The sequence below is a fragment of the Cheilinus undulatus genome, linkage group 16, assembly GCF_018320785.1.
Source record: "Cheilinus undulatus linkage group 16, ASM1832078v1, whole genome shotgun sequence".
NCBI classification, from domain to species: Eukaryota; Metazoa; Chordata; class Actinopteri; order Labriformes; family Labridae; genus Cheilinus; species Cheilinus undulatus.
The window spans coordinates 7,782,965-7,810,952 of NC_054880.1; the positions used below are offsets into that span (position 1 = coordinate 7,782,965).

The 27,988-nt window shown below is 39.6% G+C and overlaps 2 protein-coding genes across 7 annotated transcripts in view; one reads left to right on the top strand and one right to left on the bottom strand.

Annotated features, from left to right (window-relative positions):
• chd4a (chromodomain helicase DNA binding protein 4a) overlaps positions 1-11,063 on the top strand; it is a 33,623-nt gene extending 22,560 nt beyond the window's left edge. For 3 of the 6 annotated variants that reach the window (XM_041809095.1, XM_041809093.1, XM_041809094.1), the window contains exons 20-41: positions 562-703; positions 807-938; positions 1,394-1,511; positions 1,627-1,751; positions 3,149-3,241; positions 3,502-3,640; positions 3,721-3,893; positions 3,976-4,153; positions 4,324-4,413; positions 4,708-4,799; positions 4,922-5,055; positions 6,196-6,340; positions 6,591-6,744; positions 6,846-6,952; positions 7,041-7,299; positions 7,953-8,018; positions 8,110-8,289; positions 8,421-8,529; positions 8,656-8,788; positions 9,373-9,568; positions 10,105-10,280; positions 10,752-11,063. In XM_041809095.1, the coding sequence (XP_041665029.1) occupies positions 562-703; positions 807-938; positions 1,394-1,511; positions 1,627-1,751; positions 3,149-3,241; positions 3,502-3,640; positions 3,721-3,893; positions 3,976-4,153; positions 4,324-4,413; positions 4,708-4,799; positions 4,922-5,055; positions 6,196-6,340; positions 6,591-6,744; positions 6,846-6,952; positions 7,041-7,299; positions 7,953-8,018; positions 8,110-8,289; positions 8,421-8,529; positions 8,656-8,788; positions 9,373-9,568; positions 10,105-10,280; positions 10,752-10,766 (2,956 nt within the window). In that variant the 3' untranslated portion in view covers positions 10,767-11,063. The remainder of the gene's footprint in view (positions 1-561; positions 704-806; positions 939-1,393; positions 1,512-1,626; positions 1,752-3,148; positions 3,242-3,501; positions 3,641-3,720; positions 3,894-3,975; positions 4,154-4,323; positions 4,414-4,707; positions 4,800-4,921; positions 5,056-6,195; positions 6,341-6,590; positions 6,745-6,845; positions 6,953-7,040; positions 7,300-7,952; positions 8,019-8,109; positions 8,290-8,420; positions 8,530-8,655; positions 8,789-9,372; positions 9,569-10,104; positions 10,281-10,751) is intronic. The other 3 variants (XM_041809096.1, XM_041809097.1, XM_041809099.1) reach the window with 3 other exon arrangements.
• Positions 11,064-12,923: 1,860 nt separating this feature from the next.
• Positions 12,924-27,776, bottom strand: LOC121523253 (vesicle-associated membrane protein 2-like). The gene is made up of 5 exons (XM_041808056.1): positions 27,746-27,776; positions 20,926-21,055; positions 20,413-20,571; positions 15,322-15,373; positions 12,924-14,541 (listed from the first exon to the last, which is right to left on the bottom strand). Coding segments are annotated over exons 1-5 (360 nt in total). The 5' UTR covers positions 27,748-27,776; the 3' UTR covers positions 12,924-14,524.
• Positions 27,777-27,988: the final 212 nt, after the last annotated feature.

Consider the following 27,988-nt stretch of genomic DNA (forward strand, 5'->3'; position numbering starts at 1 on the left):
ATTTTTGAGCCAACTTTGTTTTGTGGCCCTTTTTTACCAAAAACTCGCTGAATTCCAGGGAGAAACTGTACCCATCTGGCTTCCTGGTGGGTACAACAAGTGAATCCTTCCTAAAGGAGCAATGGTCACTGAAATCACAGGTGGCTAATACCACATACATCATATGACTCAACTGGAAAAGATACTGAAATGTCCCTTTAAAATATGGATGTGCTTGTGCAGCAAAGTTGAAGAAGTCTTTGCAACAGTTTTGCATTTTGGGTTCATTTGATCCACAATGCTGATTTAATTACTGTCTTGCAATCAAGTTAGAGCTAAAACTTTATTAACAATTGTTTGGGCACCAGTTATTTGATTTGAATGATGTGACTAAACTTTAATTATGACGTCATGTCACAGGCAGTAATCACCGAACAATAATAGTAATGATGAGCTCAAATATTCTTATTTAAGGTTTTGTGCATTCATGTTTTGATCTCTAATCAGCAGGACTGGAAATGTTGGAATAACTTTGAGTCAGCTGTTAAAAACAGGGAGTAAATTTTTGTTGTCTCTTTGCAGGAAGTACTACAAATTCATCCTGACGAAAAACTTCGAGGCTCTGAACACCAAAGGAGGAGGAAACCAGGTTTCTCTGCTCAACGTCGTCATGGACCTCAAGAAATGCTGCAACCACCCCTACCTCTTCCCCGCGGCTGCTATTGTAAGACTTCAGTTTGCCTGTTAAAGAGCAGGGTTTTGAACAGTCTCTAGTTTTGTCAGGGTTCATAAAAGCTACATATATTCTATTGTTTTAATCTCAACAGGAAGCTCCAAAGATGCCCAACGGGATGTATGACGGCAGTGCTCTCACAAAGGCTGCTGGGAAACTGCTGTTACTGCAGAAGATGATGAGGAAGCTGAAAGAGGGAGGACACAGAGTGCTTGTCTTCTCTCAGGTGAGAAGACTGTGGCACCAAAACATCCCTCTTTCTTGACTTTGATCGTTAATGTCCGTTTCTTTTTTCCTGCTTTGCCTCATTATCACGATCAGCTTCAGTCAGGATGCTTCAAAGTCTAAAATATTAAAAAAGAAGGTTGTTAAATTAGTAATAACACATTTTTATGTTTGAAAGTGAATTGAGGAAAGGGGATCCACTCTCAGTAGCTTGTCTCTCCTTTCCGACTGGACTAATCCATGTCAGACAACTTTTAGAAGTCCAAAATAACTCAACTTTATTCCAGATAAGGTATCAAAACTAGTAGAAACAGTTGAACCAGTTGCAGAAAAATGAACTGAATAAGGAAAACACATTCTGTCAGACCCTTTTCAGTTGGAACTACAAAAGTAAACTTTAAAACACCAGAGGTTTCATCTTCCCCTAACAAACCCGTCCCTCTGTGTTTTCTCCAGATGACTAAGATGTTGGATTTGCTCGAGGACTTCCTGGAGAACGAGGGCTACAAATACGAGAGGATCGACGGAGGAATCACTGGAGGGATGAGACAGGAGGCTATTGATCGCTTCAATGGTGAGTCTTTTTTTGGTTTGGTCTTGTGAAATTCATCAATCTTTCCTTTGTGTATTTTTTTTAGTTCAGCTGTTTGTACAAAAATAAAACTTTGAACTTGATTTCCTCCTCTCAGCTCCCGGCGCACAACAGTTTGCCTTCCTGCTGTCAACGAGAGCCGGAGGTCTGGGAATCAACCTGGCCACCGCCGACACCGTTGTCATCTACGACTCTGACTGGAACCCTCACAACGACATTCAGGTACAGCTGAGGATCTAGTTGGTTATGAATCATAGCTTAACATCTGCATTACACTTCACGACTAATGCCCAGTTCAGACCAAAGATTTGAAACTGCTTGCAACGTTCCACTCTGTGATTCTCTAAACACTCCCCAGTTCACACTGCTGCGATTGAAGGAGACAGTGCATTGTTTCCATGGCAATGACTCTCACAGTCACTCACTTTAAAGAGATTTACCTGAGTTAGTGCGCAATAAATCTGTCTCTAAAAGAGGAATGCTTTATTTTTTATTTCTAAAATTGAGATAGAAACATTGTTTAGAAAAGGTTCTCCTTTACTTTATTTGGCTGCGCTCATAAGTAGGAAGTGCTACGCTTCACGGGATAATCCATAAGAAATTCAAGGCTGTAGGAGCTGAATATAATGAATTATCCTCAGTGGATATCTTTGTTATAACAGGACTCATCTACAAAAGTGTTTTTGTGTCTCTATGTGCCATGAAATTTCACTGCTGTTTTGCGATAGTGATGACAAGTATCAGGAGGGCTGATGAGAAAAGAGATATTTTTAAATTAATTGTGAGTATCTGAAGAAAGTGGCGTATATAGCCTTTCAAAACGAGATTTATATTTCCCATTTTCACATTTCTCTGCTTGCTGTATTCTAAAACCTGCTCTGTGCAACTTTACAGGCTGAATCGCTGGTGACTACATCAGACAGCTTCATTCAAGCTGCAGCGCTCGGTTCAGCCTGCTGCGACTCTCGCCAGCGATATTCTAAAACTGTCGCGTCTCAAATCTGAACTGGGTCTGAACTGGGCTTAAGGAGTGAGAAGATTTGCCACATTAGAATAAAATCCTAAAGTTTTTTCTGAGTCCTCACCAATGAAGACAATCTTCCTCTTGTCTTGACATTCAAATAAATGACTATGGCCTGGTTGCATCTGGTGTCCAAAGATCCAAAAATATACAGATGTTGCTTCCTAGTGTAAAGTTTAACGAAGTGTCTGTGTAGGCTCTTATTCCTGTGTCATGGTTTTCTGAAGACAGAGGTGTCAAAAGTATTCACATTCATTGCTCAGGTAGAAGTATAGATACTAGGGTTTAAAAAGACTTGTGTGGAAGTTTAAGTATCAACTCAAGCTTTTTACTCAAGTAAAGTGTCGAGTACTGGTTTCAAAACTACTTAGAGGTAGTTTACAAAACTAAGAGGATTTTATTTCACTTTCAGTCTTTGATTGTATTGTTGGTTTAAATTTAACTGTATTTGAGATACCCTAAATCTCTCAGCTTCAGATTTTAAACACAATTTTAGCTTTTCTTTCCTTTGTTTTTAAACCTTTTTTTTATTATTTTTAATTAATGAATAAAATAAGTGATGTTTAACTGATCATGACTCCTCATCTTCTGATTCCAGGCATTCAGCAGAGCTCATCGTATCGGTCAGAACAGGAAGGTGATGATTTATCGCTTCGTCACCAGAGGCTCTGTAGAGGAGAGGATTACTCAGGTAAATACATTTAGACCTTCTGAGAGAAGTAACAGATCTAGTTGATCTAGTGCACTTTTTCCGTGATGGAAAGAGAGCATGGGACTGGGATGTAAATTTCTTTTTTCTCTCATCAATCTACACTCGGTACCCAATAACGACAAACTGAAAACAGAATCTTAGAAATGTATTAAAAATAGAAAACTTCACATTGACATAAGGTATTTAGTTTTCAGTGAAATTAGTAACTTTCCTTCCTCCGCCCCTACTTCTCCTTCCAGGTCGCTAAGAAAAAAATGATGCTGACTCACCTGGTGGTCCGACCTGGCCTCGGATCCAAAACGGGCTCCATGTCCAAACAGGAACTGGACGACATCCTCAAGTTTGGAACAGAGGAGCTCTTCAAGGACGAGACAGAAGGTGAGTGGTGGAGAAAACAAAGATGCACAGCGACAGAGAGGCTCATGGGATTGATTTTAAACTGACGTCTGTGTGCTCAGGTGAGAACAAAGAGGGGGAGGACAGCAGCGTCATTCACTACGATGACAAGGCCATCGACCGTCTGCTGGACAGAAACCAGGATGCCACTGATGACACGGAGCTGCAGAGCATGAACGAGTACCTGAGCTCTTTCAAGGTGGCTCAGTATGTGGTCAAAGACGAGGAGGAGGAGGTGAGGGCGGAAGTTTCTCTCATTGAAAATGATATCTGTTAGTTTAACTATCAGCTAACTAACCCTTTCCCGTGTCTTCCAGGAGGAGGAGGTGCAGCGGGAGATCATCAAGCAGGAGGAGAGCGTGGATCCGGACTACTGGGAGAAACTGCTGCGTCATCACTACGAGCAGCAGCAGGAGGATCTGGCTCGAAACCTGGGCAAAGGAAAACGTATCCGCAAACAGGTCAACTACAACGACGGCTCTCAGGAAGACAGAGGTGAGATGGGAGCTCAGCTGGACGTCTGAACCAGCTGTAGTCTCCAGACTCATCCTGGGGGTCTTACAGTTGTTTAAATGATTTAGATTTCTGAAGACATTTTTCAACAATCATTTTGTTATGAACTGGACAGTGGATTAAAGACCTTTTTTGTTTGTATTCCCCTAAAGCTGATTGGCAGGACGACCAGTCTGACGGCCAATCAGATTACTCCGTGGCCTCTGAGGAGGGAGATGAAGACTTTGATGAGCGTTCAGAAGGTAAGAAAGTGTTTTTGTTTCTCCATGAACAGATTTTAGTGAGTTAACTTTGTGGATGATCTTTTCATACAGTATTATTCTGTTTTCCTAAAGCTGGTTCCTGCCGTAGGAATATTTAACTTTCTTTAACTCTAATGCATTGTACATGCCTAAGTTTTTTTTTTAAGTCCAGCAAAGAAGCAGCTTAAACCTCTATGAAAGAGAAAGATCAATAGTTGGGTTAAAGTCACAATATTTGATCCAACAGTCTGTGTGATCGTCTTTAAAATCACTAAACGTGTTTCCTCTCTGCAGCCAACTCTCGCAGGCCTAACAGGAAGGGCCTGAGGAACGACAGAGACAAACCGCTGCCCCCCCTGCTGGCCAGGGTGGGAGGAAACATCGAGGTGTGTCTGTGCTTTCAAACATCTCTGACGTATTTCGTCTTCTTCTTCTTCTTCTTCTTAAAAATTTTTTTTTTTTTTTTTTTACTTATTTGACTTAAAACAAACTCTTTTCTGTGTCTTAGGTGTTGGGTTTCAACTCTCGGCAGAGGAAGGCCTTCCTGAACGCAGTCATGCGTTATGGGATGCCTCCTCAGGACGCCTTCACTACCCAGTGGCTGGTCAGAGACCTGCGAGGGAAATCTGAGAAAGAGTTCAAGTAAGAAACGATGCCAGATAAAACACTTCAACTCATCAGTGAGATTAGAATCTTGAAATTTGAACCAACTTAAATGTGTGCTTTTAATAAAAGAAAATAAGGAAAATCTATACATCTTTTTTAGAAGATGTACTTTTAGGGCTTTTTGCTTTTATTTTGAAAGGACAGTTAATGGAGTGGGAAATAACCAGAGGTGGAAAGTAATTTTATTTACCCACATTCTGTAATTTAGTAGCTTATTGTGTACTTTCACTTTAAGTAGTTTTTAAAGATCAGTGGTTTTAGTCGATTTTGGGGGAAGTATTTTACTTCTCTACATTTTATAAACCATCAATTATGAAATAAAAAAAATGAAAGTCAAAATGAGGAAGTTAAAGCTCTCTGTCTGCAGCATGATACCAGTTTGTCTTCATTTACACATGATGGTGGCCCAGTGCTTTAAATATATTTTAAATTTATTACTTCTGACCTAAGTAGACCAGAAATTTTACTTCAGTTTTGAGTAAATTTTTCTCAAACAATACTTTTACTTGCATATTAAAGTTTAGGAAACTTCCACCCATGGAAATAACATGCAGGCTTGTTTGATAAATTGTTAATGAAGGCAAAAAAACATATAAAAAGGAATTTTAAAGGGCGCAGACAGCCTAGTGGTTTAAGGTCCACCCCATGCATGCGTGCATGCGTTCAAGTCTGGCCTGTGGCCATGTCCCACCATGTCTTACCCCCACTCTCATCCCTGTTTCCAATTCTGTCGACTGTCCTCTTCTATCAATAAAGGCAAAAAAAAAAAGACAGATTAGCCTTAAATATAATAATAATAAAAGGATACATAAGTATTTTTGGAAATTATCAAATCTGTTTCTTGCAGCTGCTGAATATTCCCTAGAAAATAACTGTCTGTGATTGGCTGTAGTGTTCCTAATGAAGGATAAACAACTTTAAAGTGAAGTAACTCAGGGTGTTTGTAGCCATATGATTATGTCTGTGCACAGAGGCTGCATAAAAGCCCCAAAAATAAAAACTTGAGTTGAATAATTTAAGTTATAGCAAGGTTTTAGTTATTTTCCTTTTATTCGTCTTCCTGTCCTCGTTGTGTAGTCCCTATAAAACCTCTTTCTTTTCCTCTCACTCTCTCAGAGCGTACGTCTCTCTGTTCATGCGTCACCTCTGTGAGCCTGGAGCTGACGGAGCTGAGACTTTCGCTGACGGCGTCCCCAGAGAAGGATTGTCACGGCAGCATGTCCTCACTCGTATTGGCGTCATGTCACTCATTCGTAAGAAGGTAGGAAACACGACTCTCTCTTTTTTCTTCTCCCAACTACAGCTTGACTTTTTGCATTTGGAAGGAAAACTATGGCAGGGATAAACCTTCGAAAGCAACTGAGAGAAAGACTTTTTCTTTATTTGAAAATACTAAAAGATGTTACACTGGTAGCAGGGCTGCAAAGATGTGATTGGTGATGTTTAAGTGCTTTTTAAAGCCGCTGTTTTGACCTTTGAAGGTCTGACTCAGTGCTGTCTTTGATTTTCAGGTTCAGGAGTTCGAGCATGTCAACGGCCAGTGGTCGATGCCGTGGATGGCCGAGCTGGAGGAGAGCAAGAAGGCAGCAGCTCAGCCAGAATCCCCCGGAAAGACGCCGTCCACTGGCACCCCTGCTGACACACAGCCCAACACTCCTGCTCCAGGTAAAACACAAGAAAACCGACACAGAGCAAACGTATTCAATGCAGTCAGCTTCCTGTTGAAATGTCAATGAAAAGATTGTAATTGAATCTTTGGTTTTTAGTGGATGACGCCTTGAAGAATGAGGAAGGAGCTAAAGATGGGGAGAAAGAGTTGAAGAAGGAGGGCGAGGCCGAGAAGAATGGAAAAGAGCCCACAAAGACTGACGAGGTAAAGACTCATCGAGTTTAAGAATAAAGGAATTGTTGGCTATTCCCTAAATGTGATGTAAATTTCCCTCTGTCTTGTTTTCCTCCAGGTGATCGCCATCCCAGACGATGACGAGAAAAGTCCTCCTGCCGATGCTGACAGCAAGAAGAACGGCGAGGAGCCGATGGAGACGGACAAACCGAGTAACGGAGAGGTGGAGAACGCTAAAGAGAAAGACGGAGAGAAGGAGAAAGAGAAGGAAGCAGAGGGCGAGAAGAAGAGTCCAGAGGGAGGAGAAGAAACCAAGTCGCCCTCAGAGACGAAGACGGAGAACTCCGAGGTCAAAGCAGAGGAGTCCGACATCAAGGGTACGCTACTTTTATTTTACTTTACCACTTCAGAGTCACAGTATTTAACGTTTGGATAACCTTAGTTTGGGTGGATCATGTTTTAGTGATTGAGGGGTTTTAGATGTTGTTTTCTGTTTTCTGTTTTTGCTGCATGTAAGTGTCCCTGCGATTGACAGTTTATTTATGAGTTAAGTCATGATTTTTTGTATCACACTGTGGTCAAAAATGTGCAAAAACCAGAGCAACGCTTGTCACAAATTAACAGTTTTTATTATGCCAGAGCTTTGAGAGCTGCTGGCTGCCGCCTCATAGTTAGAAATGCAGGAAAAAGCAGAGTTTAACAATGCTACTCCTCAGACTATCCTAATCTTTACATCATGTTTTGACTAAATCTTTTAATCTTTTTGTTGAATTTGTGATCTTCATGGACAAAGAAATGACTTTTATCCAAATTCTTCATTTTTGCTTATTTATTTTAATTTTCTTCTAAAACTTTTTTGGCAGTGTTACAGTGTTGTTTAATGTTTTTTTCACCAGAACCAGCAGGATCTTGGACAAAAGTTTCTTAAAATTTGAAGAAAGTGTCATCTTTCTGGCTTTTTTGACATTTAAACTCAAAACAATTTTCCATAATAAAACCGTTTTCTAAAACGTGTCCCCCTCTTTTCCAGCAGAAGAAAAGAAAGAAGAGAAGACAGAAAAGATGGACACCACTCCTCCTGCTGATGAAAAGAAAGGTAACCAATTAGCTATATTTGATGTTATTGACAGTATTTTTATTCATCTTTATCAGGTATCTAGAACAGTGTCTGTTTTATGTTCCTGCAGCAGATCTGAAGGAGGAGAAGGAGTCACAGAAGCCGGAGGAGGCAACTAAACTGCAGAACGGAGACAGCAGCAAGGAGAGCGGAGCGTCTGCAGCTGCCACCGCTTCGGCCGCCATCAGCGAGGAGAAGAAGAAGGCCAAGACCAGGTTTATGTTCAACATTGCTGATGGAGGATTCACAGGTACAAACACTGAAGAAACATGATCATCAAACAGACTTAACTGTTATCTCTAATAGACGCTTGCTTTGTTTTTGCCTCTGTTCAATCATGATTTATTCATTTTAATAATCATCTTTCGTCCTCTTCCTCAGAGCTTCACTCTCTGTGGCAGAACGAGGAACGTGCTGCCACTGTTACCAAGAAAACCAACGAGATCTGGCACCGCCGACACGACTACTGGCTGCTGGCAGGAATCATACAGTATCCTTTCCCTGCCTGTGATTGGCTCATTCATCTTGCTATGTGTATTGTGTGCCATTGTTGTTGTTCTTTGTAATGAAAGGTTATCGGTTCAGTGTTTGTCCACCTTGACCGACGCTCCTTCAGACACGGTTATGCTCGCTGGCAGGACATCCAGAACGACGTGAAGTTCGCCATCCTCAACGAGCCGTTTAAAGGAGAGATGAACCGAGGAAACTTCCTGGAAATCAAGAACAAGTTCCTCGCAAGAAGGTTTAAGGTAGGAACAGCAGAATTTTTTAGGAATAGGAAAGATGTTACTGCGTGCTTTCACTGTGTGGTAAACTCCAGGTAAAAGCCAGGTTCTCTTAAAATATGAAGCGTAAATTGTCAAAAAAAAAAAGGGAAGCCAATGGGGCTATCTTCACACTCGCTCGAGACAGGGATTAAGTTGAAGGGCCTTAATTAGCTCAGGGTATGTTTGATTAAAATCCATAAATTTCAAAAAGGCATCCAGGCAGGATTGACGTTAAAGCAGTTCCTGTATTATTCATATACATTAAGACATGAATAAAAGTCCACAGTAACATAAATGAAGCCAAATTCTACAAACTTGCAGTGTCAGTAAATGTCATCTTTTAAGCAGTCACACCTGGCCCAGACGTCCTGACATTTATACTTGTGTAATAATCTAACAGCACCACCCACAGGCAATACAAAACACAATAATGAAATGGTAACATAAGAGCGCCCTAGTTTGGCTCACAGATGTTATATTCCTGATGATGAGCGTTAGGATTTGTGATGAAGAAGACACAGTGAGATTTTAAGTTAACTCCGCCTTTTCGTCTCCTCCCCATTCAGCTGTTGGAGCAGGCTCTGGTGATCGAGGAGCAGCTGCGTCGCGCCGCCTACCTCAACATGTCGGAGGACCCCTCCCACCCCTCCATGGCCCTGAACACCCGCTTCAGTGAGGTCGAGTGTCTGGCCGAGTCCCACCAGCACCTCAGCAAGGAGTCCATGTCGGGCAACAAACCGGCCAACGCCGTCCTGCACAAAGGTGAGACACAAAGACGAACGCAGGAACGCTTCCTAATCCAGACTGCTGTTTCTAACATTTTCTTTGTATTGTTGTTGTTTTGGCCAAGGTTTTACAAAGGAAAGTTTGTCTTTTTGTTTACTGACTTGATGTTTTAAATTCTTTAGAGTTTCTTCTTTTATTACAATCAAAATATTGAGGTAACCCGTTGCTTTTTTTGCATGTTTTTGTTGATTTTCTTCTGGTTAATCTCTAACTTTTACTGCTAGTAGTATCTTTAACTTTTAACTATAGTGACTAAAATCAACATTTAAAGGCAACTTTTCCTCTTGTCTAGATTTTGTCTTCTTTTTAACACAGTTTCAAAGTTCATTTTGTGTGAATGTGAGCTTAATTTGATGAAACTGCAGCTTCTGAATGATCAGACAATGAAACAGGAATAAGAAGAGAATAAAAACCTTTCAAAATTAAACAAGGATATTGATGAACTCAAATCTTACAGTTCCAGTTTGAAACATGGACTAAGATTCTTAATATTTTGGGTTTTTCTTCGTCAGTGCTGAAGCAGTTGGAGGAACTGCTGAGCGACATGAAGGCGGATGTGACCCGCCTCCCAGCCACCATCGCTCGGATACCGCCGGTTGCCGTGCGGCTCCAGATGTCCGAGAGGAACATCCTGAGCCGGCTGGCGAGCCGAGGCCCCGAGACACAGACGCAGGCACAGACACAACAGGTACGTCGTCTATTAGCACCTATTGTATGTGTACTGGAAAAATGAAAGAGAAGGTGACTCAAGGGTGCGAAGTAGTACAGCATAACTTTCATAAATATATGATTTATGGTTTATACTGGCCTTTTTCCTGTCAGCTTTGTAAGTCTATGATTTTAGTCCTTCAGTTCAAATTTGCACAAAAAATACATCAATGCATGCTTGCAAAGAAACACCTGGTCAACCATTAAAGCCTAATTGAGTCAAGTAAAATTTTGATTTCTATGTTGATAAACTGCATAATTGTAATGCAAGATAACATGTAGCATTTACAGGTTATTTAAGTCAACACAGCATGTTTGACTACATGTTTATTTCTGTAAATAATGGATTTATTGAGCCTTTAATTTGGTGTATTTTAGGATTATGTTAACTTTATTTTCTCCCACCCTGGTGTTGAAACAACAGTTAATAGTACCTTAATTTCTCTTACAGATGTCGCAGCAGTAGACACAAACTCTGCTCTTTACCTCGAAAACTTCCCGCCTCACCTCGACATTCCTGATTGGTGCAAAGCAGAATGACAGACAGCGCTCCACAGCTTGAAGCCACGCCCAGTTCGCTTTGTTCCCCCTTAAACAGACTTTAAAGTTTTTCTGGAGGATCGAATCCCTTCCCCCAACGTTTGAGGCTGTGGACAGAAAAGCTATTTTATTTTTTTCCTCCTTTTTTCAATTTCTGTATTAATATTATTGATATAATGTTATTATGATGGTTTTTTGGGACCTAAATAAAAAATGAAGTAAATAGCGTTGTCTGTCGTCTGTCGGGGAAAAAATTTTCATTCAGTAACTAAATCCAAACCTAGAGATTCCAAGCAGAGAGTGTTATATTCAGCTTTCTGTGATATCAACTTAGCTACCTCAGTCCTTTGTTGCCGCAGTGCAGCTGATAGTAATGCAGATGCTTTGCCTTTTTGTAGCTTGTTTTTTCATTTTCCCTTTGTTGCATTTGTTCTTGATGTCTGCTTTTGTTTTGAAGTTGTATCTATTCTGATGTAGCAGCATATTCTGCTACTGTAGATTGTTAAAGTCGTGACGTGTGGGTTGCATTTGTGAACCACTAAAATTTCTTTCATTGAATGGCTAATGGAGGAATTATTATGTAGTGATTTTACTCTGCACAAAGAAAATTATTTCACAAAAACTACAAGTGTCAATTTGATTAGCTCCCTTTAGAACTGACCTTTTGAGCCATTGCACGAAAAGTAAATGTGCAGTGATATGTTTTAACTTTATAATGCTCAAAGCTTGTAAAACCAAGTTAGAACTGAGGGTTATCTTCCAGTTTACAGTATGAAACTTCAGGAAGGGTTTGAGCTCCCCCTGAGAAAGCATCATGGCAAAAACAAAATAAACCAGTTCAGACTTGAGAAATAGAAATGTTGATGCTCACAAAGCAGGAGAAGGATGTACACAGTCATCACAGTGTTTCCAAGTGTCAAGAACTGGAGTGAGAAGGATAATCAAGAAATCCAATGAGAGCCACACAGTCCATAACAAGCCTGGCAGAGGTAGGAAGAGAAAGATTTCAGAGACTGGGAGGAAAACTAGAGAAAGATTTGTCTAAAGAGCCCAGAACAACTGCCAAGACTCTAGTAAATTAGACAAGGAATTGTGCTCTCAGAGAAGACCACCACTAGAGCCCTGCACAGGAGTGGGCCAAGAAAAGCCCCACTTCTGCAGAGGAGACACCTTTAGGCCAGACTGAAGTCTGCTAGACACCCTGGAGAAAGATTGTGCATGCCAGCAGCATGTCTCCCAGTCAGATGAGACCAAACTAGAGCTCACTGGACAGAGAGACGTTGCTTATGCTTGGAGAAAGAAGGCATACGACCCAAAGAACACCATCCCCAAGGTTAAACAGCGGTGAGAGTATTATGCTGTGGGTTCCCCTAGAACTGGGAATCTCACAAAGGTGGAAGAAATCATGAAGAAAGAAGGATATAGAAAGATTTTGAAAGAAAACCTCAAGCAGTCTTCAGCAAAACTAGACAAATCGTCGATGTCTTCCAACACACCAAAACATGCATGGCTCCCAGTGAAGACCTGAAGACAAAAGTGGAAGTTAGCGATCAACCTGCACAAAGCCCTGACTTGAGTCCCATTGTTGGTTGAACAGAAGACCAAAGTCCAGAAGACTGTAAATGTGGAGGAGCTTCAGAGATTGGCCAAAAAAGAATGGGCTGGGATTCCTCAGATGTGTCAGAGACTTGGTGAAAACTACAACAAATGACTGCAGCCTGTTATCCAGCAAAAAGGAGACACTACTGACTGTAAGCATTGGGGGGGGGGGGGGGTGTCATCATTTGGTCCTCATCTGTATGTCTACAAAATCCATTAATGAGCCTGATACATGGTATTAACTCTATGAATAATAAAACTAACACTTCGCATCCAAATGTGACAGTCATCAAAGAGAAACCACACCACTGGTTCAGTTCTTCATTTCACTTAACACACTTTTTTCAGTGAACACTAAGACTGTGTGACAGCCTTATAACCCATAATTACTTTTTATATGAAGGCATATAAAGTTGTTTTTTTGCTTAATTTTGATTCATAGTCAATAACAGGATACAATCAGAGCTTAGACACATCGTCTGTGTTGTAAACATAAATTTATTTGAAATCCCACACATCACTTCAATAACAGCATCTGTTTTTTTATTAAATGTTTAGTTTCTCTTTTCCAAACTTTAAAGTCCAACAGGACCAAAACACTCACCGTCTCCCTTACAGATCTTTAAATCTAATCTTTTAATAATCAAACCTATAATATATACAGTCTTATGGTAGATACCACACACTCACAGATGTCTTTATACAGAGGATTCACATTCAAGCAGAACAAAGAAAAAACATACAAATACAAGACAAAGACAGGTCGGTTTACGAGACACTGAAAATATAAATATGCTGCTTCACTATAACTCAGACTGAGGCCGGACACAGACACAGAAAAATTATTGATCTGTAAATATTGGCTATTTCTCCAGGAGGTCAAATACATCCATAGCAGTACCAACACTGACAGCCAGGGGGCAGCGTTCCTGAAGAATACTGTACAGGTACAGCAGCAGGAGAAGAGGAGGGTGAGGAAAGAGCAGGGAGCAATTTAAGTCAAAAATACGGTGAAGTTCATGTTTTAGTCTGAGAAAAATCCTGCAGTTATTAACAGAATATATTTAGAAAGGTCTCAAACTTGCACTTTTAACTGCTGCAATAACGGAGTAAAGTCTAGATTGTTTTTAATGCACAAAATTATCATTCAACATTTTTTAGTACTGACTTCTGTAAGGAAACATCTTTTTTTGTGGAGCAGCTGACTCATAAGGTTAATCAGCCACTGCAGAAGTAAAGCTGAGATTTCCAAGACATTGTGGCTCTAAACTGCAGATCTCAGGCATCAGCTCTGCTAAAGTAAATTTTGTTTAAGACAGAAAAATACAAGGTAATGGCATAACGAAGAAAAATTTGTAAACCTTATCATTTACCTTACCTAGGACACTGACACTAAGAAAACCTGCTGTCACACTGACGGGGGATCATCAGACATCAGCGAGTCATTTTGTACATGCACTCCTGCATATTTCTAAATAAATAACTGTGCTGAAGAATGTATTTGACAGAATAAGACGTCTGAAGCTGTCTCCTAGCTCTAAGCCATGGCCTCAGACCACACTGGTGAAGTACTTAGTTCAATAATCAATCTAAAAGCCATCTTCATAAAATAAAATCTCTCTGGTATCCAAAATCAAGACAGTGGAAATAACTGTTTCACATTGTCCATGTCGATTTAAAAATGTGATTTGAAATGCAAAATAGTTAAATTTTAATCATGCACTTAAACATGTCATTGAAAGCCATTTTTAAAAGGTAATCTTCAGAATACTCTATTCTAAACACATGCAATGCAGCGAGAACCACGCAGTAGAGGTTAGCTTAGTTTAGTTAGTGCAGTTTAGTGTACAAAACAAAAAAAGAGAGTTGCTGCTTCCAGTGAGGTCACATAAAAATAGATATATTGACATTCAGCTGTTCAGCAAAAGTTTAGCATAGAGGAGAAGAGGAGGCACTGGCTGGAGCACGTTACAGACCATGCAGGGAGCTTTCTGAGGAGAAGAGGAGGGGGAAAGGCTGGATTTGGCTTGGCGATGTTGGCGCAGACTCGTCCACTGACTCGTGTGTCCGTCCCTGATGAGCAGCTCAGTAGAAGAAATACACTGAGGAGGGAGAGAGGAGACGAAGACAGGACATTTAAAGTTACATATAGAACATGCATGGATACATTTTTTTTCCAGTTTGAAATTCCTCTAAATCCATGCTTAAAATAAGGTTTGGGTCAGTAGAAATAGACTCTAGAAGTCTGATTGACCACCCAAAAAGCTATGACTGGCTATGTTTTGTCAGAGGCAAAAATAATACTCAAATCAATTTTTTAAGCCGTGTTTCAGTCTGCTTGTAGCTCTCTTTACATGGCACGTTTGCTTTTCTTTACACTTGAAACTGTGGATTCAGACATCTTCTTTTAAAGTCTTTATAAATGAAGCTAAGAGGACTGACAGTGTATGTTACTATGTTGTGCTACTTTGAAATAAACATAGATGCAGGATTAAGACATCTACAGGGCACTTAAGTGTTAGTAGTCATGTTAATCAGATGTGTTAAGGGACATCTGATGGGGTAAATAAATGTTATTTGTTCTAGAATCTGAGTGCACATTGGGCCAAAAAAAAAGTCTGGCTACGCCCACAGCTGGTTTTACTGTTAGAAAAGGTAGGCAGCTGCCAAAGAGCCTTGTCTAATCAGGTATTCCCATATGTCTAAAACTACTTTTAATGATTAAGGCACATAACTAAAACCCCTCCCCTGACTATGCCACTGATAATGTGAGACATTTTGAGCCACTTTGGTTAATTGTTTTTTCAACAGATTTTTAAAAAAGTGAAACCAGACCACTGTGTGTCACAGGAAAAGTGTTTGCGTGAGGTTTATTTACTTACAGAAGATGACTCCAACCATTATAACACCTATAACCGCCATCATGATCATCATCTGCAGGGAAAAAAAAGACAGCAAAGAGAAGAACAAATAAAATTAGAATTCTTATTTAGTTAACATGTTTAGCTTTTGTTCTGCGTTCACAACAGCTGAGTGTTTTTAATTCAGATTTTGGTACCATGGAAAAGTAAAAAAAAAGTCTAGATCAGAGTTTGTTAGAAAAGTGATAAAGACCTCGGCACCAAACTCAGAGCAGGAAGCCTGTTTAAAATGGAGAATATTATTGATGCCTATTTTTAACAAAAATGTTAATATCTGGGCTTAACATGCTCCAAAACTCACCAAGATTTCAGGAAATGCAGTTATAGGGAAAATGTATATAATTTGTAGATTCATGCATGTGCACAAATTAAGGCTGAGTTTGACTGGCAAGAGTTTTAACACATCTTTCCCAAACATCCTAGTTTTATTTTGAATGCTTACATTATTTTACTTTGCACACAGAAACAAAATTATTTCACAAAACTACCAGGGTCTAAATATTAGCCTCCCTGCTGCTAATAGTCAGTTATGTCTCCTTTTTGACAGATAAAAGCCTGCAGTCGTTTGTTGTAGTGTTCATCAAGTCTCAGACTCGTCTCCTGAGGAATCCCAGCCCATTCTTCTTCAGTCTTTCTCTCAAGCTCCTCCAGATTTGATTGCCTTCTGGCATGGACCTAGGTCCTCAGTTCACCCCACAGATTTTCAGTGGAATCTGAGTCAGAGCTCTGTGCAGGCCTGTCCATAAAATCAACTTTGGTGTTCAGGAGGTATTTCTTCACCAGGAACTAGGTATGTTTTTGGTTGTTGTCGTGTTGGAATGCACTGAAGCATAATACTCCCACCACCATGTTTCACTGTGGGGACGGTGTTCTTTGGATCATGCACCTCTCCCTCCTTTCTCCAAACATAAACAACGTCTCTTTGGCTAAAGAGCTCTAGTTTGGTTTCATCTGACCAAAGAACATGCCTCCAGCATGGTAATCTTTCTCCAGGTTGTTCTTAGCAGACTTCAGTCTGGCTTGAAGTTGTCTCTTCTGCAGAAGTGGACTTTTGTTCTTGCCATGATGCTTTCTCCAAACCCTCACTGATGTTTTAATACTGTGTGTAAATGTGAAGATAACCCTCAGTTTTAACAAGCTTTGAGCATTATCGAGTTACAGCACATTATTGTACAACAGTGTTTTGTGCTATGGCTCAACAAAAAGGTCACTTCAAAAGGGGGTCTATTAATTTAGACCAGGGGGCATCAAGTACACTTGCACAAGGGCCAGATTTAGTCTCAATACAAACTCTGGGAGCCGGACTTTCAAATACACAAAAATTGAATAAATATTTTGGTGTGATTTAAATATTATATTCGTATTTTCTTTCAAAATGCAGGACATTTTTGTCATTATCTGTGAGATCTATCCTATTATCTATAAATCAGCAGGCCACAAGGAGACAGGCCTGACAACAGAACCGGCCCCTGAAAATCCCACAGAATAGGCCCTCAACAATTGTGATTTAGTACTTGTATTAACTCATTTTTGACACTTTTAACCCCTTTTTGCCTCTTCAGACCAATTTTTGCAAGATTTTAACCCCCTTTGAACCACTTTTCCTGCATGTTTTATCCCATTTGCGGCACTCTTTTATCCATTTTTCCCATGTTTCATCTATTTTTGCCACTTTTTAACCCCTTTTCATTACTTTTATTGCACTATTTTTGTCATTTGTAACCACTGTTTGATACTTTTTTCTCTCTTACCAATTTTTGCCACATTTTAACCCCTTTTCACCACTTTATCTGGTCATTTTTGCAGCACTTCTGTCAACCTTAACCCTTTTAAATATATCAACTTATGACTGTAAATTTCTGTAAAAACAGATGAAATTGTTTCAATATTAATTGTTTGTGGGATGGATTTAACAGCTGCAGAGATTTAAAGTCAAAGGATACCCTTAAAACAATGACATTTTCTTTTCCTCCTTTTCTGAATTTAATGATCCTCCGGGCCGGACAGGAAGCTTTGAGGGGCCTGATATGGGCCCTGGGCCGCCAGTTGATGATGAGTGATTTAGACCCTGGTAGTTTTTTTTTTTTTTTTGTGAAATCATTTTAGCTTGCCAAGTAAAATAATGTAAGCATCCAAAATAAAACTATGGTGTTTGAAAAAGCTATGCTGAAAATCCCTGCACTGTTTAACAGCACCTGGAAAATACTTACAGAAATGACATTTTAGGCTGATAATTGTGTCCTTATCTGTAGCATGTCCTCATAAAAAAAGTTTCCTATTATCGTAGTGGGAAACGTACAGGAAGTGACGGAAAAATGTCAAATTTTGACGTTCTTTTTTTAAACTTAATTCACAGGTGACACATTTAAAGGAACTGGTAGTAACTTTGAAGATTCTTTAAGTCTATCTAATATGTTTTCTTAAAGCGTTTTTTTTAAAATCATAAATTATGTCAGTAGTTTTTATATTTTGTCTTTTTTAAGAGTTGTATTGTGTTTTAAATCACAGTATGCATTGTTACACAACACTGAGACACTTAGAGAGCTGGTTTATGTGTTTGTGTGGATGCATATCCTCCATAAATAAAGCCACATGATGAGATGAGAGTCAGGAAATCACATCACCTCTGACGGTGGGGGAGGGCGAGGGAGATTAACAAGAACAGAGGGGGAGAGAGAGAGAGATTGGCAAAAGAGTGTGAGAGAGAAAAAGAGAAACCAGCTGTTCGAGTTTGACAAAAAATGACTGAAATGAATATAAAAGCATGGAAGTTACTCTAAATCTGTTACTGTCAAAAAATCCTTTCTTAGAGTTAGATATTAAAAAAGACTCACTAATTTCTCTAAAACTATTTGATAAATTTCTTAATTGAACAAGTTTTTCAGGGGACTATTTTCTGTGGCGGACTAATCCACATTATCTGCTGCTGTGAGTATTTGGGGCAGCAGGACGATGTAAACAGGTTTCAAAGTGAGCTTTGACATGTATGAAATAACCCCTAAAATGATGAAACCTTAAAAAATTATCACTGAAAAACCACAAACAGCATGACTCTGATTGTTAAGAACTGATTTTAAATGTTCGGGGATGAATAACGTTAATGACGGTTCTCATGAGAGTAGAAGAAGAAACTGGTGTATTTGGGTGTGGGCGGAGTTACATCACAGATCACAGCTGGCTCTTTAATCCCTGACCGACACTGTAATCCAGATTGGGATTTCTCTCTCTCTTTGACTTCCTGGTCTCTGTGTCTCCTCTAATATAATCCTCCCTGCTTTTCTACACCGGAGCGTCTGATTGGACGATGTGACACAGAACACGCTGTCAATCAAAGGTGGGAGCTGGATGAGCGGACGCTGAGATAAAAATGGATTGTCTCAGTTGACGTCAGTTTGATGGATGAAGAGAGATGAGGTGAGGGAGGGATAAAGATGGCGGCTAGACACGGTTGGCAGACTCCCCTGAGTTTATCCAGTTTCTATGTTCAGTGCATTCAGAAAGTATTCACTTCACTTTTTTCAGTTTTGCCATGTTGCAGCCTGATGCTGCCGTCTTTTAAAGTGTTTTTTTCTTTCATAAGTCTACACTTAGTACCTTATTTTTCTGGACCTTTGCTTAGATGTTTCTACATATTCACTCAAGTCCACCTGTGGTAAATCAAACTGATTGGGCATGATTTGGAAAGGCGCACGCCTCTCTATAGAATATCATATCAAAGCAAAAACTAAGCCATGAGGACAAAGGAACTGCCTGCAGAGCTCAGAGACAGGATTGCTGCAAGGCACAGAAGGCTGCAATAATTTTGTTGCACTTAAGGTTCCAAATAGCACAGCGGCCTCCGTAATTCTTGAATGGAAGAAGTTTGGCACAACCAGGACTCTTCCAAGAGCTGATCACCTAGCCAAATGGTGCAATAAGGGTTACAGAGGCGACTAAGAACCCAATGCTGAGCTCCAGAGATCCTGTGTGGAGATGGACAAAGTTCCAGAAGGACAACCATCACCGCAGCCCGCAACTGATCTGGGCTTTATGGCACAGTGGCATGACGCACGCCTTTCCGAGTTTGCAAAAAAACCCCTGAAAGACTCAGACTGTGAGAAATGAGATTCTCTGGTCTGATGACACCAAGATTGAACTGTATGGCCTCAATTCTAAACGTTATGTCTGGAGGAAACAAGGCACCACTCATCACCTGCCCAATACCATCCCAACAGTGAAGCATGGTGGTGGCAGCATCATGTTGTGGGGGTGTTCTTTAGCAGCAGGGACTGGGGACTGGTCAGGGTTGAGGAAAGCTGAGATATCCTCGATGAAAACCAGTTCATTACTGCTGTGGACCTCAAACTCGCCTTCCAACGTGACAATGATCCCAAGTACACAGGGGATTCGCAAGAATGACATAAAATCCCACAATCCAGGTTTGCAAAGCTTGTTTCTATCATATTCTTAAGACTCCAGACTGTAACTGCAGCCAAAGATACTTCAACTAAGTACTGAGTAAAGGATCTGAATACTTCTGCCAATGTGATATTTCAGTTTTTTATTTTAATACATTTGCAAAAACTAGGATTCTGTTTTCACATTGTCATTATGGGGCACTGAGAGACCATCAGAGTCCAAATTCACTACTTGTGTATTGTTATTTTTGAAATCAGACACTGCTGCCGTGGGTTAGATGTCAAAGTGGTTAACAGCACGATGCAGAAACAGACACTACTGAATCTTTCCATCAAAAGAGTCACACTCCATCATTCATTATTCCAAGTGAATTTGTTTTGATATGGACGAGCTTCTACTGAGTCAAGAGTTTTATTTGTCAGTCCTTGTTCACCTTTAATGTAGGAGGAGGCCAGATGAATCAGATGCTAAAATTAAAGCAGGTAGAATAATCAAGCTGTGGGCGAGTAATTCTCATGTGGTCTTATTAAAAATCTGTTTTCTGATCTTGGACTTTAAGAGGAATTGTTACAGCAGCTTCCAGCAGCTTTGGAGACACTGGCATGACTGTCTTGTTGCATGATGACTAATAAAGTACATTGAAAACTGGCCCACCTTGCAGTTTTTCCACCAATATTTGTTCTTGAGTTTGGCAGCGCTGCTCTCAAACTGCGAGGCTCCAGCCTGCAGGGCGTCAGCTCGGTCGTCCAGCTCTGACAGCTTCTGATCTCTCTCCAGGACTTTGTCCACGTTCACACGCATGATGTCCACCACCTGAGACACAAACACATTCAAGTTACATAAACTACAGCAGCTAAAACTGGATTTGGGATTTCTTTTAAGATGCACAAACAATAAAAAACATTTTATAATTTTGAATTACATTGCGTTCACACATTTCATTTCACTTGTACTCACATTACTCAGTATCTTGTTGTATTGTATTGGTATATATCCCTTTGTGTAGCATTATAATAATGTAAACATTGTTAAGAATTTAATAGGAAAACTCATTAAATAATTGTTATTTTTTGTTGCCACTGATCCTGAATTAATTCAGCATCCCAACAAGAAAACCTGCAGCAGGCACAATGCCGTTCACAGAGAGTGAAGTAGCAGTTTCCTCACCTCGTCCACCTGCGCCTGCGTCTGCTGCAGCCGTCTGTTACTGGTCAGGTTTGGGGCCGGGGCCGGAGGGCCCCCCTCACCCTCTGTGGCCCCTGGAGCTCCTGCATTACCTGCAGCGTCTGGAGTTGACCTAAAACATGTGTAGACAGAGAGAAAGGTGATCAAAGTAATAAGTGTTATGTTTGACCAGTCTTGTCTTCCTAGCTCTCTTGTCACACCTGAGAGTGATCTGTTCTCAGAGTGGAGGAGGGGTGTGAAGAGTAGAAGTGACGCATGCTGACTTCCCACTCCAGCCAACCAATCAGGTTAGTCATTTTAATAGGTGAGCTAAATGATAATATTTATGACCAAATAAACAAATAATTCTTTACATATTTCAATTGTGGACTTAAAATGTATCCAGTCAGTTAAGTTAAAGTTAAATATACCTCAACTCTACAACAGTTTGGGAGTTTTCTAACAGATTCAAACTCAGTTAGTTGTGTTTGGAGTGGGATTGCTCATTCAGAACACCATTAAACAGGATGACGGTGACTAGAAAGTTCAAAGTGATGAAGACTCAGATGCAGTCTCTTTACAAGGACATATGTGTGTGAACAATTTTGTTCCACTTGCCCTTCTACTTGAGTTTATGTTATGGACAACCGGTGGGAAGGAGTTTCAGAGGCAGGGAGCAGAGCGGCTAAAGGCTCTAGATCCCCTGGTGGCCATGCGGGCGGGTGGGACAGTGAGGGTGACAAAGGAAGAGGACCTGAGAGTTGGGGGAGTGGATGCTAATGTGCAGGAGGTCAGAAAGGTGTATAGCCGTGAGGGTGAGAATCTTAAAGCCAATGAGGTAGTAGACTGGGAGCCAGTGTTGCTGCTGGAGAACAGGAAGAAGACAATTACAGTAATCAATCCAGTGAGCTGAATAGCAGCAGAGTTGAAGGTGAGGGATGGGCGGAGGTGATTAATGTGGGTAGATGTACGTATGCAGACCTGCTCACATTACTGATACTGATGTGATTGGAAGGACAGTGTGCTGACGAGGATGATACCCAGACTCTTGACCTGGGGGGAAGGAGAGACTGAGGAATGATCGATTTAACCATTTTAATTGCAAAATGGAAATAGAGTTTAACTTGGGGGAGAAGGCTCTGCTGTAAAGATGCTCCCTGGGTTAGTCAGGCAGTATGCTTAGACTATCCATATGGGAGCGCATAGCTAGACACTCCCATATGGATAGATACATTTATGATAATGCATATTGAATACAACAAATTCAGCTAAAAAAAAATCCACAGTAGCATGAATCTGAATATGAAGGTGCAACAAGCTTTATGCTGTAAAGGAGGAGGCTGGGGTGGAGGAGGTTAAGCTTTGCCAACAGCGTTAGGCATCAGCATTAATGCAAGCAGGGATTAGTGAGAAGTATGTCACATTTAAACACACTGCTGTATTGAAAGAGCTGAGATTAGCTATGGAAGCTGGGAGGCCATAGTTAGGATCACCTGGCTGTCAGATGATCATGGCTGCACGTATGCATGGACTAACACTGGGCTTTATTAGTGAAAACCAGGATTTGATTTCCTGTAGACATTCGCAAAGGTAGGAGGGTCAGTTAAGGTTTGGTGGATAGGTAGAGCTGGGTGTCATCCACGTAGCGGTGAAAGTTGATGTTCAATTTAAGAATGATATGACCAAGAGGTAGTAGGTGAAGAATGAACAGAAGCGGGCTCAGGACAGATCCCTGGGGAACGCCAGTAGAAACTGGAAAAGAGAGATATTTGAACGCTTTGACATGTATGAACTGAGGTCAGATAGAGATGTATGATTAAAACCAGTGAGGGGATGTGCTTGTAATGTAGAAAATGAGCACATGTAGAAATGTGCAATACATTACTACAGATATAATATCTGTCCTTCTACTACAAGCCATAACATATTTATTTAATGCCATCTCTACTATTCTATTGATTTGACATTTCTATCTAGATTCACCTTGCTATGATTAACTGATATGATAATGGGGCTTTTTTTGAGGGGTTGAGCTCAGTGGAGGGGGGAACCAGGAAGTGATTGACCGGCCATATGAGCATTAGGACAAGGCAAGAAAAGCCACCCATAGTAGGCTGTTGGGGATGATCAGAATTGCTCATGACTACGCAAGAAAAATTAGGGATGCAGAATAAAGGATTTTAGCCAATATCTTATGCACCGATATGCTGATATTTCCAAGCTTATTTTAGCCGATACTGGTATCGATATCAGTATGTATATACCGTTTTTAATTGTACAGAACACCAAGTTTCTCCTTGACAAATAGAGGCTGAGTCAAGCAGAGGTGAGAGAAGAGCGGGGAATTAGACAGACTGGGAGTTGTTTGATTTTTGGGGCTTCATTTGAAAAGTTTACACCCTCTTTGGGTCCGCAGCACCCTAAGCAATTAGGGTGGGAATCACTAGTGGCTTCACAGTATGATATTATTGCGATACTTGGGTCACGATTCAATATTATTGCAATTTTAATCATTTTGCCATACAGCAAGTATTGCGATACAATATATTGGGATCTATACCATTTTTTCAACTGTTTAACTGGTCTTGCATTAGTCTTGCCCTTATGTTTGTCGTCAATCTGCAGTATTTTATTTTCATGTACCACTTCTTGCAAACCTCATGTGTCATATCTCATTCATGCCCTGCTTCCACTCCTAATGTCCTTCCCCTGGTGCTGCCATGTTTGTTGTACTAACTTTCTCTTGCTGTATGACTATCCCCTCTGCCAACTTCAATGGACAAACAATTGATTTTATTTTTCAATTAGCAATTAACTTGAACAAAAAAAGATATTTAGTGGACAAGAAAATACGATATATTGCCAGACAAAATATCACGATACTATCGTTTTTTTCTCCCACCCCTCCTAAGCAACCACTTATATCTAATGATACAGTTATACATTTTGCAGATATTCCAGGATTTATAAATCATATGAACATGATTTTTCCTTCCACTATGTATGGCCAATAAATTGGCTGTAACTACTGGCTATTTGCTGTTTTTAATACTTGACTTTTTAAGCTACGAAATAATGCTGATATTATTGTACATCCCTAGAATGAACATATAAAAATTGCTATTGAAACTAATGCTCTCAGTGATGTTTTTTTAAATTACTGATGATACCAAAAACATTTCAGCTCCAACTTTTAAGAAATATTTTTGAAGTGGAAACGTCCAAAACTTCAAAGGCAGGACTGAAATCTAATGTTTATAAAAGCATCACTCCTCTGAAAGAAGGGGATTCTGGTATTAAAGGACAAAAAGTAGGGGCACGGAAATACAAGTAAAAACATAGACTTCTATGTTGGTTGAGGGTGTAAAATGTGCAAAAATAACTAATTAAAAAAAAAAAAAAAACATACCACTACTGTGGTCATGCAGATCATGCAGAGAACTGGTCTCTGTTTTGTGGAAAGTGCCTGGCATTGCAGTAATAAGCACTGTGCTTGAGGGGAGCTTTTTCAGACTCTTCTATGCACAGTTTTTTGTATGTGTTATGATGAAATGGTTGTGTAATTATAAACTAGCTTTAAAAGGTAAAATCTATGGGTAAAAACGGTCCTATCTCTGTGTTTGATCTGAGTGTTTCCCTCTATGGGACCAGAATATGTTGTAGCTCTGACAGTGCTAAAGCCTCGTCAGCATGCATCCACCACTGTATGCCATTTATCTGTTCTTTGATGGACATTTTTATTTTTAATGTGAAAAGTTTGGTTCATTTTGGTTTTGATAAATATTCCTGGTCTGTTATCAGTGCTGGGGCCTTTTTATGACCCCAGTCTGTTACTGGTTCAAGGGGTCCTTCACAGAGAATTCTGCAAGAGCAGACTCTGTTTTGATGTTATTTTATTAACTCAGTCACCTTTTCCATGTTAATTACTTTTCTCAATATTTTTGATAACTTACTTTTGATGCATATCTTGCCTTTACTTTTGCCTTATGGTAAAACTGCTTATGTAAGAGAAAGGAAAAATGTCTGCATACTCTTCATCTCTGTTTGAGTAACTTTATTTTACACAGTGCAGCATTTCTATCTATAAAATTTATCTCTAAAAACTGCAGACGTATAGTGCTGCTGCATTGTCTCATTTCCTGTTTTCTTTTTTTTCCACATATATTAGTCACACTAACATGTTTCAGATCATCAAACAAATTATAATATTAGACAAAGTTTGCCTGAGTTAATACAAATGGTCAGTTTTTAAAAATGATGATTTCATCTATTAGGGGAAAAACATCCAAACCTACCTGGCCCTATGTAAGAAAGTGAATGCCAAGTGTTGATCAAGTGCAACCTTTGATATCCAGGGAGCACATAGCTAGAAACCCCCATAAGAATAGATGCATTTATGACAATATATATTAAAAATAATACAATTATTTCAGAAGCAATTAATCCATGGTAGAATGAATCGGAAAATAAGGGTCCAAAAAGCTTTAAGCTATAAAGGAGGCAGCTGGGGTGGAGGAGGTGAAGCTTTGCCAGCAGCAGCATGGTGCATCTGCATTAATGCAATCAGGGAAGTGAGAAGAACGCCATATTCAAATGGACTGCTGTGTTGAGAGAAAGAGCTGTTATTGGCTGTAGGAGCAGGGAGGCAATAATTGGTATAAGATGGCTATCAGATGATTGTGGCTGGGAGTATGACTTCCTGAACTAATGCTTAGCTTTATCAGTATTAGATAATGAACAAGGGCCAAATGATTAAAAAAATCTAATTGCAATTAATTTTGCTCATATTGCAAATTTGTTATCAAATACTTTACGGGGATTATCATTTTTATGTCACTTGTTTTGATTAAGAAAAACATACATAAAAAAGAAAAGAAGGATTTTTGTAAATATTGTGAAAAAATAAAGACTCTTGAATGTTTGCATAATGTGCATAATCTCTGCTGCAAAAAAAATGAATGTACTGAACTGCTATTTTGACACATTCCAAGTTGAAGAAATTTTAATTTTTTTGTGATTTGTAAATTGCAGCAGGCCATTTCACGATTTAATCTAATTTGCCATTAATTGACAGCTATTTTTAATTTTAGTCTTTAAATTAAATGCATTTTAGTTTTAGTCTGGTTTTAGTCAACGAAAACTTGAAAAATTTTAGTCAATTTTAGTCCATAAAAAGTCCTCACATTTTAGTCTTTACTTTTAGTCCAAGCATTTATTCTCTTGCCCAAATCTAGTACCAAATAATGTCCGACAAAAACTACATTCCATTTAGTCTAGTTTTAGTCATCGCGATGAAAACCAAATTTGCTTTTTGTCAGTTTTAGTCATTAAAGATCTATATTTTTTGGTGTTAGTCTAGTTTTTGTCATGGAAAAAAAGGCTGTCGATGAACATTTTTAGTCATAGTTTTAGTTGACAAAATTAACAATGGTTCCAAGTTTTCTCAATTTGTGGGTAATGGCTCTCACAGTGGTTTGCTTGATTCCAAAAGCTGTAGAAATAACTGTAACCCTTTCTAGGCTGATAGATGTCAATGACAGATCTTGAATTTCTTCAGATCATAGCAGGATGTGTTCCAGAGAATTTTTCACATAGGGCTAGGTAGCTTTGGATGGCTTTTTTCCCCTGATAAATGAAACCATTAAAACATTGCATCTCGTATTTACTCAGGTTGTCTTTGTCTGATGTTTAAATTTGTTTGATGATAGAAACATTCAAGTACAAGTGTGCAAAATGTATGGCTATAATTTTAACCATGTAGAAATACATTTTCATATCAGCTGATACCAATATCTAACATTTTCTGATTCTACTCTATTATGCCGATAGTCAGACATCTCTGTCTGCTATGGTTAAAAAAGAGCCCCAGCAAAAGGTGTCTCAGTTTTCATGCTCCTCTTCCTTTAATAAAAAAGATCCACTTCAGCCTCAGACATCACAAATCTTTGTCTGTGACAAAACCAAGGAGCTCCATCTGAATATTGAAACCCAAATTCAATAATAGAAACATGACTCATCCAACTTTGGCCTCCAGCCATAAAATGAGTCTCAAACAGCTCAGCAGATTACAGGAATGCAATCACAACAACTGTTTAATAAAAAGGCGTAAATTCAGCTGTTTTCAGTGCACTTCTACAGAAACATCAGGTGGTTTTTAAGACTTTCCTTCCTCTACTCCCACAGACAGCCTGTTTTTATCCAGCAGGAAAATGGAGAAAGATTAGTGCAGCAGTCCTGACAGAGGCTGGACATGAGGGAGGGAGATCAACATGCACGCGATTATACCTCACCCCTCTCCTCACCACCTCCTCCCCCATCACATTATAATAAATCAGATCATCTACATACATGTTTATATTTCCTACTAAAACTTCCTACAGGTGTTTGTAGCTTTGCTCTCGTTTTGATGACTCACTGCAGGCTGTTTGGAGCAGAATAAAGACTTTATTTCTCTTCATGAAGGATTAAAATCGCTCTGTAGCAGCTCACAGAATTGATGGATAGTTTTGTAGGTGAGTCAGCGGTGACTCATTGTAATATTCCTGCTGCTGCAGACACCAAAAATCCAGAATAATGCCGAGATAAAGTCGTTTAACACAGGAAGTGGCATTAAAATTAGAGTTCTCGTCAAAAATGGAGATTAAAATGAAAAGTATGTTGTATTGATGCACTGAAAACTACACCAAAAAGCGCTTTTTGTTGAGATTTGCGCATGAAGCCCATAAATTAAAGTTTCATTTAAGCGAAAATATCGATATTTGTTCATTAAACCTGAGTTTAGATGAGAAAAAAATGATTTAAAAAAATTTTTGGGAGTACTCACATCTTAGCAGCAGGATGATGGAGATAATCTGAGTCCGAGAGAGAGAGATAGAGAGAGGGTGAGGGAGGGTGAGAGAGGTGTAAACAGAGAGAGAGAGAGAGAGAGAGAGAGAGAGAGACTCCAGCTGAATATAAACGAAGGATGACTTCAGTGTTTCTTCTTCTTTTCTTGTTTTGCTTCTTTTTCAAACTAAAACTCTACGCTGAAGCTTTTGGAGGGATTATAAAAAAAAAAAAAAGAGAA

Coding starts and splice junctions, on each gene's coding strand:
- LOC121523253 (XM_041808056.1), bottom strand. Junction 20,572..20,925: donor CGCAGGCGCAGGTGGACGAG/GTGAGGAAACTG, acceptor TTTGTGTCTCAG/GTGGTGGACATCATGCGTGT. Junction 15,374..20,412: donor ATTGGTGGAAAAACTGCAAG/GTGGGCCAGTTT, acceptor TTTTCCCTGCAG/ATGATGATCATGATGGCGGT.